At 33.8% G+C, this 15,816-nt stretch overlaps 1 protein-coding gene across 2 annotated transcripts; it reads right to left on the reverse strand.

Moving 5' to 3' along the window:
- Positions 1-3,403: 3,403 nt before the first annotated feature.
- LOC111195776 (cyclin-dependent kinase 5 activator 1) lies at positions 3,404-13,092 on the reverse strand. Of its 2 annotated transcripts, none has more exons than XM_049483978.1 (2): positions 12,856-13,092; positions 3,404-4,764 (listed from the first exon to the last, which is right to left on the reverse strand). In XM_049483978.1, exon 2 carries the CDS (start codon positions 4,517-4,519, stop codon positions 3,884-3,886), a length of 636 nt encoding a protein of 211 aa, XP_049339935.1. In that variant the 5' UTR covers positions 4,520-4,764; positions 12,856-13,092; the 3' UTR covers positions 3,404-3,883. The 2 variants fall into 2 exon arrangements, with proteins under 2 accessions (XP_049339935.1, XP_049339934.1); XM_049483977.1 differs by lacking the exon at positions 3,404-4,764 and adding an exon at positions 10,472-11,840.
- Between the last annotated feature and the right edge of the window lie 2,724 nt (positions 13,093-15,816).

A 15,816-nucleotide genomic window follows, 5' to 3' on the forward strand; every position in this document is an offset into this window, starting at 1 on the left:
GATTTCATGTCTGAGTAAAAATCCTAAACTTTAGAGGTTAAAGGTTCAGCTGATAATCATTTATCACCAGCTTCTGCTTTTACTATCTTTATTTGTGTCTTATTCTTAACAAACATGTACACATCTGTGTCAGAAATGGTTGCACCTTAAAATAGCTGCCCAGCCAACAGGGTTTGGGCAGCTATTTACCAGGGTAAATTGGGCATAACCTGGGGCCTTTTGCTCAAAGTGGGCATATGTATTGGCTGTGAAAGGAAACAGGGTTGCCAGGTCCAACAAAAATATCCAGCTTAAAGTCAGCATAAAACCTGCCCTTCAGAAGCTTAAACTGGCCCAAAATATATGTCTGTCACTCGATGCAAGCAAATGGCAAAACAACAATGCGTGTAGGAGTATTTTGTTTAGAAGGGATTTATTATCAGTATTTCTATTTATCTTAAAATCAGTTATAATATTGTAACATTATTAGTGTTTTATTAGTTCTTTTAGAACAGTTTTATATCCCAGTTAAGAACATTTAATAGTAATATAATTAGCAAAAAAATTACTTACTCTTTTCTGTTCTTGTCGCTCCTAAAAAATAAAATTGCCTAGTGATTTCTGGTTACATTATGATTTATCTCTCTCTCTCCCGCTCTCTCTCTCTAGCACTCTCCTTTTCATGCTGTCCTTTATGTCATTATGTTCTTCTGGTTCTTATTGTTGTAATTAATCTTCTAAGGAAGATTGATTTTAGCGTTGACTTTTGTTTTTTTGGCAGCCACTGTAATTTAAAAAAATAACCCAAAAAAAACGCACCCTGTCAACCCTGAATTTTTAACCATGACTGGATTTACAAACAAGATCAATTTGGCGGGAAAACCGCTAACCTGGCAACTCTGACTAGAAGCCACATGGGTTTAACACCAGGGTTTAAATCGGACATGCCCAGTCGGGTCCCTAGTTGTCAACTGCATGGTTTATTTGGGCACTGCTTGGGCTAACTGAACTATCCGTGTTTTACATGGGCTTACCTAAGCGGGTGTATTTGTCTGGGACCCACATCGGGAAATACTCTTCTGAAAGCATAAATAGGTTCTGTATTATTTTTTTCTTTCTCATGGACTGTAGTTGGTGCCTTTATAGGACTAGCTAAGTTTTAAACAGACCTGCTGGGCTATGTGTTTTCTGTAAGAAAAAAAAAACTTGGTATGAAGGCAGTTTGCTGTCACTGTCCACGCTATGTATTTTTGGAACATAAATGGAACGTAACATAAAAGTGTACTGAAAATTGAGAAAAACAATTTGTTTTTTGTTTTTTTGTTTTATGTAAGTTGGACTGTTCAGTAGAGGTTAAGATGGGCAGAGCCATACAATCAATGTCTTTGTGAGCTAGAGGCTGGAGAGTTATCAGGGCTTCACTGACAGATCACAGGGTTTCCCTCACTGTCTTTTTCCCCTTCAGCCCTGAGAAACTCTCCCTTAGAGTTAACATTTTACAGGTATGCTTATGTGCCAGCAACTATTTCCAAAACAATAATATTATTTGGAAAATTACATGGTTAATTTACAACAAGTATAGAAATACTCGTAAATAGTTTTATAGTTTTACTTAATGTGTTTAATTACCATAATCTGACAAACAAAGTGTCTATAACTAACCAGCTAACTAGCTGCCTAGTCATCTAAGTTAACGTTTTTGTGGTTCTTGGTGCTGTTTAGCGTAAAAGCTAGTGCTAGGTAGTTTAGAAATAACGTTTAAAATTTTAATAACATTCCTGATATGTACACAAACTGATTTAAAGCTTTAATTTTGAGATTATTTCCAAATGTAGTTTATGAGCTTATGATCATTTTTTGCCTAGTAACCTTAGTGTTACCTAATAAAATACTAATGAGCTAGATATCTATCACTTCACCCATTCTAGCTGGTTTTGCTAACAAGCATAAAATTACATTTCTGGCAAATAACATATTTACTGTGGATTAGAACAAATACAAAATAAGTTAATATATTTTTATTGGACATAAAATCAGAAGTATATTAGTATATCCGTGTATAAATAATAAATAAACAGAATGTGTATTTCACACATTATTATTTTTATTTCTGCATTTTTATATTTCTCTATAAACACATGTCTTTATTACTGAGTATTTTAATGCATTTTCTTGTTTTGTTTTTTTTTTATATTTTGCTGTTTTTATATTTTCAACTTTCATGCAGTTTATTTATTCACTTTTTTGTACATTTATTTCTGTAGAGTGTCCGGGAACACAAACGTCCACACAAATTGAATGTCAGAGTTTACCATGACCCCTATGACTATATACGTTTGAATGAGTGGACAATTCCACCTGTTACAATATCAATGTGTGTAGTATTTAACATATAAACAGAGGCCACACAAACAAGTTTTAGGTTTAACTGATTTTCTAGTTTATTAAGATTTTTAGGCAGAGGCAAATAACATTAAACACAAAATATTGCTTTCTAAAATTAGACATATGAAGACAGTGAAGAGGATCACTGTCATCAAACCAGTTGCCTGCTCAGCCAGTCACCAATCTCCTGTTCAGCAGGCTATCCTGTGTCTTGTCCCATCATCTATGACAGTCCTGTCCACTGTGTCCTGTCTTCAGCCCACCAATCAGCAGCTCTGTTTGCCTCACCATTCCTGTCCGCACTCTGCTCTCAATATGAAATCCACTTATTTCTAGCCTATGTCTTGTCCTCAAGTCCACTTCAAATATCCAGTCAGTGTCTTCAGTCAACAATCCAATGCCTAGTTTGTCCATTTCTGTCCATTCCACCAAGCCTGGTCTGTTTCTGTCCATGTGTTCGGCAAATGTGATTTAATTTGGAACCCCAACTATTCTCTTTTTTTTTCCTGTTTCATATTTTTCTTTGCCTCCTTTATTTCTGTCTCAGGAATTATTGTTCTTAATTGTTATTAACTTTATGTCTGTTCGGAGCTTGAATCTAATCTAATCTGTATTGTAACAGTTTCAGATTAGTCAGTTTTGAATCTTGTACAATAAGCACACATTTATTTTTATTTAATTTAACAATTTAATAAAAACAATAAGAATTTATGTGTGTAGGAATTACTTTGTTCATTTATTATATGTTACTAAATATTAATTTATTAGAACTTTCTTTATTTATAACTAAGTAATTATGATAAAGTAATTATGCTAAAGTAAAAATAACAGACTAAGTATTGGTAACTTTTTTATTTTAAAGAATATTAATATGTGATAATTTATGAAAGTTTATGTATTAACTATAATATAACAACTACACAATTATTTTTGCCAAAACTTTTAATTATAAAACGTTTTTAATTGTCTCCAAAACTTTCAGATTGATCAGGCCTAATGTTCAGTTTAATTTAAATGAAGCTAATTAGCTAGATCTGGGTCTAAGCCCCTTTTGAGCAAGCCAGTGGCGACAGTAGCAAGGAAAAACTCCCTCAGATCAAGAGGAAGAAACCTTGAGAGGAACCAAGACTCAAAAGGGGAACCAGTCCTCCTCTGGTTGACACCAGACAGCACAACACATAAGTATAAACTTGTTGAATCTGTTTTAGAGCTGTAAAATAAATCCTATTTTTATCATAATAATTATATATTAAGTTTCCAAGAAAATTTGAAAGTGCATTACCACAGCTTGCAGACTGTGCTCACGTTATACAACTAGGCTGGAGGTAGAGTGAGGACATCAGTGAACACAGACACCAAACGACTTCTTATCCTGGAAAAAATAAGTGCAGCCATGCAAAGTGCCGAAAAACCTTTGAGGATATCCAACTCCATTATCGCGTATCGTAATCTTTGTCCATATCGTGCACCCCTTATATTTTTAAAATCCTCTTTTAATCCTGTTATTCCTCAGGATCTTCTAACTGTCCGTCCTGTTCTTCAGGTCAGCAAGGACTTGGGCAAAGAACTGGGGAGAGATGTTGATCTGCAGCATCTTGTGGCTCATGCGCTTGGTGATGTCCAGTGTGCGCTTCCAGAATTCCTGCCCGTCGCTCCCCAGCATGAAAGACCTAGCCCGGTAGCCGAGTTTAGTGCCGATGTAAGAGCACGAGATGTAGAAGCAGATGAGCAGCTCTGCACACAACTCCTTCTTGCTGGACACCTCCGCTGAGACACAGTCACGGCACAGCATGTAGAGGAAGACCACGCTGCCCGGGCAGAGAAAGGGCTTCCTCTGTCTTCTGGACACGACCAGGAGCATGTCCACAGTGCGGAGCCAAGACGTTGAGACCCAAGGAGTGAGACGTCCTACGTTCCTGCAGCGGCGGCACAGGAACTCTCCTAGCAGGTACAGCAGCTCAGCAGTGCAGACGTTGTCCAGCACCATCTCGTGCGTGAGAGCAGACGCAGGTGAAGACACCTGGATCTTTTGCTTCTTCACAGCAAGAGGTGCTGGGGACAGCTGGAGGGCGGACCTCTTCATGCTCTTCTTCGTTGTCTTCTTTCCTTCTTCTGGATGAACGATGTCCTGGGTGGGCCGAGATGAGCTGGCCATAATGCAGACGTTGAGATAATCCTGTTGGTGAAGATTGGAGATGTGTGTGTATGTGTGTGTGTGAATGGTGTGTGTGGGTGCAGAAATGGATGTGAATGGAGTGTGTGGGTGTAAATGTGGATGTGAATGTAGTGTGTGAATATGGAAGTGAATTATGTGGAAAGTGGATAATGTGGAAAGTGATTAATCCTCTAATAAATTGCAGATGGGGTGGATTTGAATATGAAGCTGAGCTAAATTGGCACCTGTAGAGAAAAAAGTACAGTATCCTGTCAGATTAGTAATTCAGTATTATTAACACATTTCAAAAATGTTAAAATGTTATTCAGCAGCACATTTGAATTCTATTCCAGCCCCCATTACTCCTGACCTAAGCATTATGTATGATATTAGATAAGGACTACATCTAAAACGGACCATGTTTCCGATGTAAAAATGTGTTTAATTATTTTACCACTTTGTTACAAACCTCTGCTGACATTCCAGTAAACTTAGTAGTGGTTTTAATTTATGAGGAAGGTTTAAGATGGTAAAGGTAGCTGTGGATTTGGTTTTAGAACACAAGCTAAAAGATCTAGACATTTTAATCTGTCAACAATAGGCAATTTTATTGTTATCATAATTGTTATTGCAATATTTAACAACAACAATAATAATATACAACAAAAACTAAAATGATAGTTATTAATAAAATAAGAGGCAACATAATAGGTAAAATAATTATTCCTATTATAATTGTTGTTGCAATATTTAATAAGAATAATAGCAACAATAATACAAATATACAAATAATACAATACATAATACAATACAATGAAGCAATAGTAATTGATAAAAAAAATTAATAGAATACTATTATTATTGGATAATAATACAAATAATACTACTAATAATACAATAAAGCAATAGTTATTAATAAAACTTCCTCAGGTTTGCAGTTATAGTTATTTATCCAAACCTACTTTGTTATTTATTATTCAGATTAAAATATCAATATTATCTCACTTTGCTTCACATAAAGTTGATTTGCACACAGCTAACTTACTCCTTTATATTTAATTGGGATATTTCTTAGTTTTAAGAAGTTAAAAATACTGTTTATGTGAGTTTTCCCACTCCGCACTAATAGAGTGGTTTGTCATTAGCCTGTGATTAGCCTGCAGCGCTTGTTTACTTGTCGGTTCATCAACTAAAATAATAATTAAAGAAATGTGGATAATATAAAAGGTGTATTAATACTCACGGTGTTGTGTGAAGCACCAGTGACTCTCAGTAGAATCACTGGTGTAGTTGGTGAAGGTGTAGAGCAGGTTGTAGAGAGAGCAGTAGAGCACAGTGTGATCACCAGTTCAATAAAGCGCTGGTCTGAACACACTCAGAAACTCAGCTGTGTTTATATAAATAGCGCTGCCATGGTAACCATGCAATTCTGCAACAGTGCCCTGTTTACATTCAACTTTTACACTGAAATCACCTTTTATTTACTATAATAAAAGTCCCACAAATATAAATATCATATCACTTTTTATTTCCATAATAATAATAATAATAATAATAATAATAATAATAATAATAATAATAATTACAATAATTATGAGTTAGTAATAAAAGTTAATATTAGTAGATATTATTATTAGTGTCATAGTTGTTATATGTTATATTGTAGTAAGAACAATGATAAAAATACATTATACCAAAAATAATACTAAAAAAGAGTGATAAATAGAATTTAAAATAAGAAAATATAAAATAAAATAATTATTTTTATTATACTTGTTGCAATATTTAACAACAATTATTATTATTATTATTATTATTATTATTATTATTATTATTATAGTAATAATAATAATAATAATAATAATAATAATAATTACAAATAAACAAAATAAATAATTGTTGAAGCGATTTTGTGAAAATATTGTAATAATATTTGTAATTTTTCCATCAGTTTAAATTTATGAGCACAGCCGTGTGAGCGAAGGAAGGTAGAAACATTTTTACTGCTAACAAGAGATTTTAAAGAAATACTGTAGTAAGTTATGTGAACACTAGATGGAAGTATTGAGCAGATCTTCAAATTTGAGTTCACTGGTTTCTCCTGTCATTCCTCTAGAGCCCGTGATCTGTACATTGCTGTGTTTTAATACATTACCCTGCACATGAGAAGCTTGTCCGTTTATACACACTTTAAAACTGCGCTATGTAATAAAACACTTAACCTTTTTGGCATATTTAAACAGGAGATGAATTTTTCAATTGAGACTGTAGTAAACTGACTTGTTATAGTAAAATATGGTGACTCTTAGGCTGTGCCTTACGTTTGGACAGTGTAACTTTAATGAGCTGTGAAATAGTCATTGTGGAAATGTAGAAATACATAAGCTCCTTTATTATAACAAACAGTGATAACAAACGGCGCACATGCTGGTTTAATTCGATAGTTAGCTAACTATAATGGAATTGCGACTGCAAATAAGACAGATATTGTACCGTATCTAATTGAAAGGCTGCCCTTCAATGGGAAACTAATTTAAAATAATAGGCCGCCTGGCTGGTGAGTTTTTGCGTGTACTGAATGTTTTGGCTGCCCTGGCATACTGTAGCCATACAAATGAGCAATCTTTGTTGACCGACTGTACTTGTAGGAAAACTAAGCATTACAAAAACTATGTTGCGGTCTGTTGTACATGGTACTTTTGCTATTTGTAGCTGTGTTTGTGGGCTGATAAATCTCTTTTTCCACGGTTATCCAGGCGCAAAGTAGATCCACACCTCCTTGCTAGAATCCGGAGAGCCCTGAAATTTAAAACGAGGAATTAATAACTTAAAAAGTGCACAAGAACCTTATTAAAACCTTATTAAAAACCTGTTTACATCCCCTAACGCTAGCTTAAGCTCTGAGCACCGCCAATTTCTGAACTGAAAATAACATAGACATTTTTTATACATAGGTTCCGTAAGCCTGCCTCCTGGCGCCGGCTGCTACTAGGTGGAGTCTATGTACATACATGTCTATGACATTATCAATACAAATATGGCGGCGCACGGAACTGAAGCTAGCGTTATGGGATGTAAACAGAGGTTTTTATTAAGCTCCTTGTGCGCTTTTTAAGTTAGTAATGCCTTGTTTATATGTCAGGGCTTTCCGGATTCTAGCAAGGAGGTGTGGAGCTACTTTGAGCTGGATAACGGTATCATCAGGGCAAATTATGCCCTGTGTCACCCAGTCTGAAGGGTGTTTTGAAAAACTGTTAAAATTTCTGGATCTCGGAACGCTGTGGGAGAACGGAAGTGTGCCATTCATCAAAAGTAAGTAGTTTTCATCATGTTTTACTACACCAGAAGTCAATTTTACACCGTAGCTCTCCATTAAAATTTCAGAGGGACGTTTATGTGGCAGGTACTAAATAATATATATATATATATATATATATATATATATATATATATATATATATATACATATATATGTATATATATATATATATGATCAAGTGTGTATATATATATATATATATATATATATATATATATATATATATATCTTAAAAATATATATTAATCTTACATAGTGTCTATAATTAGCTAGCTAACTAGCTGCCTACATTGTAAAACCATACGTTGTTTGAACTCAAATAATTTAAGTCTGTTTTAAAATTGGATATTTCTAAACAAACCTCAACTATTTTGAGTTAGTTGAACTTTTGTGGGCACAGATCCATTCAAACTGAGATCTTTAAGTTGAACCAACTTATAATAACCGAGTTTAGTCTGTTGTCATTGGCAACTTCTTTCCATTGACTTGTGTTACAATCTATTTGCATACTGGGTGGGTCCAACAGTTTCTGACACTCACCATCAGTGTGTAGTGATTCCCCCTGGGCTACCTTACAAATAAATCAACTTCCCCTTTAGTTGGAATAACTTGATCTTTTAATGCTAACTCAAGTTTTCATTCCCCATTACTTTAAAAAAATGAGCAAACCAGCTGCCTTAAAAAAGTTAAGTAAACTCAACTTATCTGGTCTTACAGTAGAACAAAAATAAAAACGTTAAATCAACTTCCCCTTTAGTTGTAATAATTTGATGTTCTAAATTGTGCTAACTTAAGTTTTTATTACCCATTACTTAACTTTTTAAAGGCAACCGGTTTTCTTAAATTTTTTAAGTAAATTTTACTTATCCGGGCTTACAGTGTAGACATTTAAGTGAACATTTTTGTGAGTCTTGATGCTGTTTAGCTTAAAAGCTAGTGCTAAGTAACTTAAATTTTTTGTTAAGTTTAATAACATTGCTGATATGTACAAAAACAGATTTAAAGCTTTAATTTTGAGATTATTTCCAAATGTAGTTTATGAGCTTATGAGCCTTTTTGCCCAGTAACCTTAGTGTTACCTAATAAAATATTAATGAGCTAGCCAGCTATCACTTCACCCATTCTAGCTGGTATTGCTAAGAAGCATACAATTTAATTTCTGGCAAATAACATATTTATTGTGGACTAGAACAAATACAAAATCCATTATATATTTTTATTGGACATACATTAAAAGTATATTAGTATATCAGTGTATAAATAAAAACTATAAATAAACAGAATGTGTATTTTACACTTTTTTTTTTATTTCTGCATTGATATATTCCTCCATCAACACATTTCTGTACTATTTAGTATTTCTATTAATGCATTTACTCGTTTTTTTTATGTTTTGCTGTTTGTATATTTTCAACTTTCATTCAGTTTATTTCTTCTTTTTTGACATTTATTTCTGTATTTCTTCCTCCTTATGATAATAAAGAGACGTATGGAATATTTAAAAGTCCACACATGACCCCTATGACTATGACTGTTTGAATGAGTTGATCAGGGTGGACAATTCCACCTGTTACAATATCAATGTGTGTAGTATTTAACATATAAACAGAGGCCACACAAACAAGTTTTAGGTTTAACTGATTTTCTAGTTTATTAAGATTTTTAGGCAGAGGTAAAACATTAAACACAAAATATTGCTTTCTAAAATTAGACAGATGAAGACAGTGAAGAGGATCACTGTCATCAAACCAGTTGCCTGCCCAGCCAGTCACCAATCTCCTGTTCAGCAGGCTATCCTGTGTCTTGTCCCATCATTTGTGAGAGTCCTGTCCACTGTGTCCTGTCTTCAGCCCACCAATCAGCAGCTCTGTGTGCCTCACCATTCCTGTCCGCACTCTGCTCTCAATATGAAATCCACTTATTTCTAGCCTATGTCTTGTCCTCAAGTCCACTTCAAATATCCAGTCAGTGTCTTCAGTCAACAATCCAATGCCTAGTTTGTCCATTTCTGTCCATTCCACCAAGCCTGGTCTGTTTCTGTCCATGTGTTCGGCAAATGTGATTTAATTTGGAACCCCAACTATTCTCTTTTTTTTTCCTGTTTCATATTTTTCTTTGCCTCCTTTATTATTTCTGTCTCAGGAATTATTGGCCTTTATTGTTATTAATTTTATGTCTGTTCGGAGCTTGAATATAATCTAATCTGTATTGTAACAGTTTCAGATTAGTCAGTTTTGAATCTTGTACAATAAGCACACATTTATTTTTATTTAATTTAACAATTTAATAAAAACAATAAGAATTTATGTGTGTAGGAATTACTTTGTTCATTTATTATATGTTACTAAATATTAATTTATTAGAACTTTCTTTATTTATAACTAAGTAATTATGATAAAGTAATTATGCTAAAGTAAAAATAACAGACTAAGTATTGGTAACTTTTTTATTTTAAAGAATATTAATATGTGATAATTTATGAAAGTTTATGTATTAACTATAATATAACAACTACACAATTATTTTTGCCAAAACTTTTAATTATAAAACGTTTTAATTGTCTCCAAAACTTTCAGATTGATCAGGCCTAATGTTCAGTTTAATTTAAATGAAGCTAATTAGCTAGATCTGGGTCTAAGCCCCTTTTGAGCAAGCCAGTGGCGACAGTAGCAAGGAAAAACTCCCTCAGATCAAGAGGAAGAAACCTTGAGAGGAACCAAGACTCAAAAGGGGAACCAGTCCTCCTCTGGTTGACACCAGACAGCACAACACATAAGTATAAACTTGTTGAATCTGTTTTAGAGCTGTAAAATAAATCCTATTTTTATCATAATAATTATATATTAAGTTTCCAAGAAAATTTGAAAGTGCATTACCACAGCTTGCAGACTGTGCTCACGTTATACAACTAGGCTGGAGGTAGAGTGAGGACATCAGTGAACACAGACACCAAACGACTTCTTATCCTGGAAAAAATAAGTGCAGCCATGCAAAGTGCCGAAAAACATTTGAGGATATCCAACTCCATTATCGCGTATCGTAATCTTTGTCCATATCGTGCACCCCTTATATTTTTAAAATCCTCTTTTAATCCTGTTATTCCTCACTTCCTCAGGATCTTCTAACTGTCCGCCCTGTTCTTCAGGTCAGCAAGGACTTGGGCAAAGAACTGGGGAGAGATGTTGATCTGCAGCATCTTGTGGCTCATGCGCTTGGTGATGTCCAGTGTGCGCTTCCAGAATTCCTGCCCGTCGCTCCCCAGCATGAAAGACCTAGCCCGGTAGCCGAGTTTAGTGCCGATGTAAGAGCACGAGATGTAGAAGCAGATGAGCAGCTCTGCACACAACTCCTTCTTGCTGGACACCTCCGCTGAGACACAGTCACGGCACAGCATGTAGAGGAAGACCACGCTGCCCGGGCAGAGAAAGGGCTTCCTCTGTCTTCTGGACACGACCAGGAGCATGTCCACAGTGCGGAGCCAAGACGTTGAGACCCAAGGAGTGAGACGTCCTACGTTCCTGCAGCGGCGGCACAGGAACTCTCCTAGCAGGTACAGCAGCTCAGCAGTGCAGACGTTGTCCAGCACCATCTCGTGCGTGAGAGCAGACGCAGGTGAAGACACCTGGATCTTCTGCTTCTTCACAGCAAGAGGTGCTGGGGACAGCTGGAGGGCGGACCTCTTCATGCTCTTCTTCGTTGTCTTCTTTCCTTCTTCTGGATGAACGATGTCCTGGGTGGGCCGAGATGAGCTGGCCATAATGCAGACGTTGAGATAATCCTGTTGGTGAAGATTGGAGATGTGTGTGTATGTGTGTGTGTGAATGGTGTGTGTGGGTGCAGAAATGGATGTGAATGGAGTGTGTGGGTGTAAATGTGGATGTGAATGTAGTGTGTGAATATGGAAGTGAATTATGTGGAAAGTGGATAATGTGGAAAGTGATTAATCCTCTAATAAATTGCAGATGGGGTGGATTTGAATATGAAGCTGAGCTAAATTGGCACCTGTAGAGAAAAAAGTACAGTATCCTGTCAGATTAGTAATTCAGTAATAACACATTTTAAAAATGTTAAAATGTTATTCAGCAGCAGATTTTAATTCTATTCCAGCCCCCATTACTCCTGACCTAAGCATTATGTATGATATTAGATAAGGACTACATCTAAAACGGACCATGTTTCCGATGTAAAAATGTGTTTAATTATTTTACCACTTTGTTACAAACCTCTGCTGACATTCCAGTAAACTTAGTAGTGGTTTTAATTTATGAGGAAGGTTTAAGATGGTAAAGGTAGCTGTGGATTTGGTTTTAGAACACAAGCTAAAAGATCTAGACATTTTAATCTGTCAACAATAGGCAATTTTATTGTTATCATAATTGTTATTGCAATATTTAACAACAACAACAACAACAATAATAATATACAACAAAAACTAAAATGATAGTTATTAATAAAATAAGAGGCAACATAATAGGTAAAATAATTATTCCTATTATAATTGTTGTTGCAATATTTAATAAGAATAATAGCAACAATAATAAAAGTATACAAATAATACAATACATAATACAATACAATGAAGCAATAGTAATTGATAAAAAAAATAAATAGAATACTATTATTATTGGATAATAATACTAATAATACTACTAATAATACAATAAAGCAATAGTTATTAATAAAACTTCCTCAGGTTTGCAGTTATAGTTATTTATCCAAACCTACTTTGTTATTTATTATTCAGATTAAAATATCAATATTATCTCACTTTGCTTCACATAAAGTTGATTTGCACACAGCTAACTTACTCCTTTATATTTAATTGGGATATTTCTTAGTTTTAAGAAGTTAAAAATACTGTTTATGTGAGTTTTCCCACTCCGCACTAATAGAGTGGTTTGTCATTAGCCTGTGATTAGCCTGAGATTAGCCTGCAGCGCTTGTTTACTTGTCGGTTCATCAACTAAAATAATAATTAAATAAATATTAATAATATAAAAGGTGTATTAATACTCACAGTGTTGTGTGAAGCACCAGTGACTCTCAGTAGAATCACTGGTGTAGTTGGTGAAGGTGTAGAGCAGGTTCTAGAGAGAGCAGTAGAGCACAGTGTGATCACCAGTTCAATAAAGCGCTGGTCTGAACACACTCAGAAACTCAGCTGTGTTTATAGCGCTGCCATGGTAACCACTGTTACCCTGTTTACATTCAACTTTAACACTGAAATCACCTTTCATTTACTATAATAAAAGTCACACAAATATAAATATCATATCACTTTTTATTTCTTCTTCTTCTTCTTCTTTCTCTTATTATTATTATTATTATTATTATTATTATTATTATTATTATTATTATTATTATTATAAAATTAGAACACAGGTTAAATAAAATTATCATTGCTATTACAACTGTTGCAATATTTGATAATAATAATAATAATAATAATAATAATAATAATAATAATAATAATAATTATTATTATTATTATTATTATTATTATTATTATTATTTTATTATTATTATTTAGGAAAATCTGAAAAAAAATATTCTGTTGTAGCATGTGGTAGTGATTAAGTAATATTTGCAAAAAATAGAAATAAAAAATTATTTAAGTGATTTTGTGAAAATTTCTGTAATGTACGCTACTCAATTTAAGATAAATTATAATAAATATAATTATGAATTCACACTTGACTTTACACTTGACTCTCTCTTATTTTTCTTCTTTTGAATAGTAAGACTAGTAAGACTTTCCATTTATTAATTTATAAATTAATTTCAATTTCAATTGAAGTGCAATTGTCCAAACAGGTCTTTTATTCAATTTGCAATAAAATGAAAACAAATTACAAACAAGTCCGAAATTTTAATTGTTAGCTTGAAACACGTCCATTAGTTATGTTTGTGTTTTATAAGTTACCATGTTTTCCATTAGTTAAATTTTATAAGCACAGCCGTGTGAGCGAAGGGAGGTGGTAAAATCCTTACTGGTAGCAAGAGATTTAAAAGAAATACTGTGGTGTTTGATGTGAACACTAGATGGAAGTATTGAGCAGATCTTCAAATTGGAGTTCGGTGTTTTTTCTGTCATTCCTCTGGACCCCATGATCTGTATATTGCTGTGTTTTAATAAGTTACCCTGCACATGAGAAACTTGTCCATTTCTACACTGTAAAACTGCGCTATGTAATAAAACATTTAACCTAATACTGTGGACATGTGGGCTCAATTAAAAATGACTAAACCAAATTACATTTTTTGGCATATTTGGACAAGATATGATTTTTTTTATTGAGTTATTAGGCTGTGTCTTACGTTTGTACAGTGCAACTTTAATGAGCTGTGAAATAGAAAATGTCGGTTGTGTCTGACCTGTGTGTGTAAACCTGATGTAGAAATACAAAAGCTTCTTCATAAAGTAAAAAATGACAATAAAAATGAAGATCTGTGCTAAAAAAAAAAACCTTTAGCCATAAATGAATTAACAAACAAAATGAATGCGGGTTATTTTTGATCCATGTGTGCATTACAGGTGTAGTGACACAAAAAGGGCTTTTATAAAAGTAGGTAAGGTAAAATTAAATAAGAATGTATGATGATCAAAAACAAGTTAATTGACTGAGTTAATTTATTGCTAAGATATACCATAGAAACAATCAGCCATACATGAAGTTGCATAGAAAATGAATGCGGGGCATTTTTTACCCATGTTGCGCATCAAACGGTTAATCTCAGTATCTTTATGAGGTAGAGTCACCTGGAATAGTTTTCTCAGCTTCTTGAACAATAGTTGCTGCTTTTCCTTCACGCTGTGAAGCTCCAGCTCATCACAAATCATCTATCTTATTTGGGATTAGGTCAGGGGATTGTGGAGGCTGAGCCATTTTTGTTTAGTATGCAATTCCATACGCATCCCTTGTTTTCCATGTGTTTAATATTAATCTACAATGTAGAAAATTAATTAAATAAAGAAATGAAGAAAAAGTTGAATGAGAAGGTGTCTAAATTTTGACTGGTACTGTATATAAAACTAATTCTGAGTCAATGTCAAATCAGTGTAAAATCTGTGTGCACAAAAAAATCAATTCTGACATCAGAAATCAGCATTATTTCAAAGCATAGTGCTGAAAAAAAGATGTTGATTCAAGATCCTTTTGCTATCTGGGTAGTAAATATATTATTAGGTCTGTCTTTTTGAAAAAATTGAAAAATCATGTTTTTTGTGCATTATGGAGCTAAACACTACTGTGAGAAACTGTTCATTAAGTTTTATTAAATATGATAAATTATTTAAAAGATGCTGTTGAATTAATAATCAGTATTTTGGTCTCTCCCTCCATTCAAATAGATAAGAGGCTGGATTTGTACGACAGCTAACACATTTAGCACATCAGTTATCATGCAAGCTTATTACTGTCATTATGAGATACGCATGCTATATAATACATTATAAATTCAATATAAATACAGGATTGATAGGAAGTGTTTTCCGGTCTCCACTAGATGGAGACACAGACCTGATTAGGTTTAAATAAAAGATAAACATTTAAGTTAAAAGTAAACACTAAAAGATATTTTAAAAAATGTTTAAAGGTGAAAGGCCCCCAAAATCAACTTTTTCTTGTTTTTTTTTTTTTTGTGAAATACAATAGGTCTCTGAGTTGATGCTGTACATTAAAATCTTCCTCAACCTCCATTGTCTACATTGTCTACAGTAGCTAGTGAAAAGAAAATATTGTCTACGTCAACCTGTGAATTAGTATTCATGGCCTCGCCCGCCTTGGCTCACGACTGGTTCGTTTTACACTAGTTAAAAGTAAACTAGTGCCTGTCAGTGGCTGAACTGCACTTAGCAGGGCATTACACATGTTGTAAAGTAACATATGACATTGCAAAGACGAGTATTGTTATTTTAAAAAAATTCTAACTGTTGTTTGTCTCACTACTAGAGCCCACAACTAGTCATTTTAAAATG

This window comes from Astyanax mexicanus, chromosome 10, assembly GCF_023375975.1.
Source record: "Astyanax mexicanus isolate ESR-SI-001 chromosome 10, AstMex3_surface, whole genome shotgun sequence".
Classification (NCBI taxonomy): domain Eukaryota; kingdom Metazoa; phylum Chordata; class Actinopteri; order Characiformes; family Acestrorhamphidae; genus Astyanax; species Astyanax mexicanus.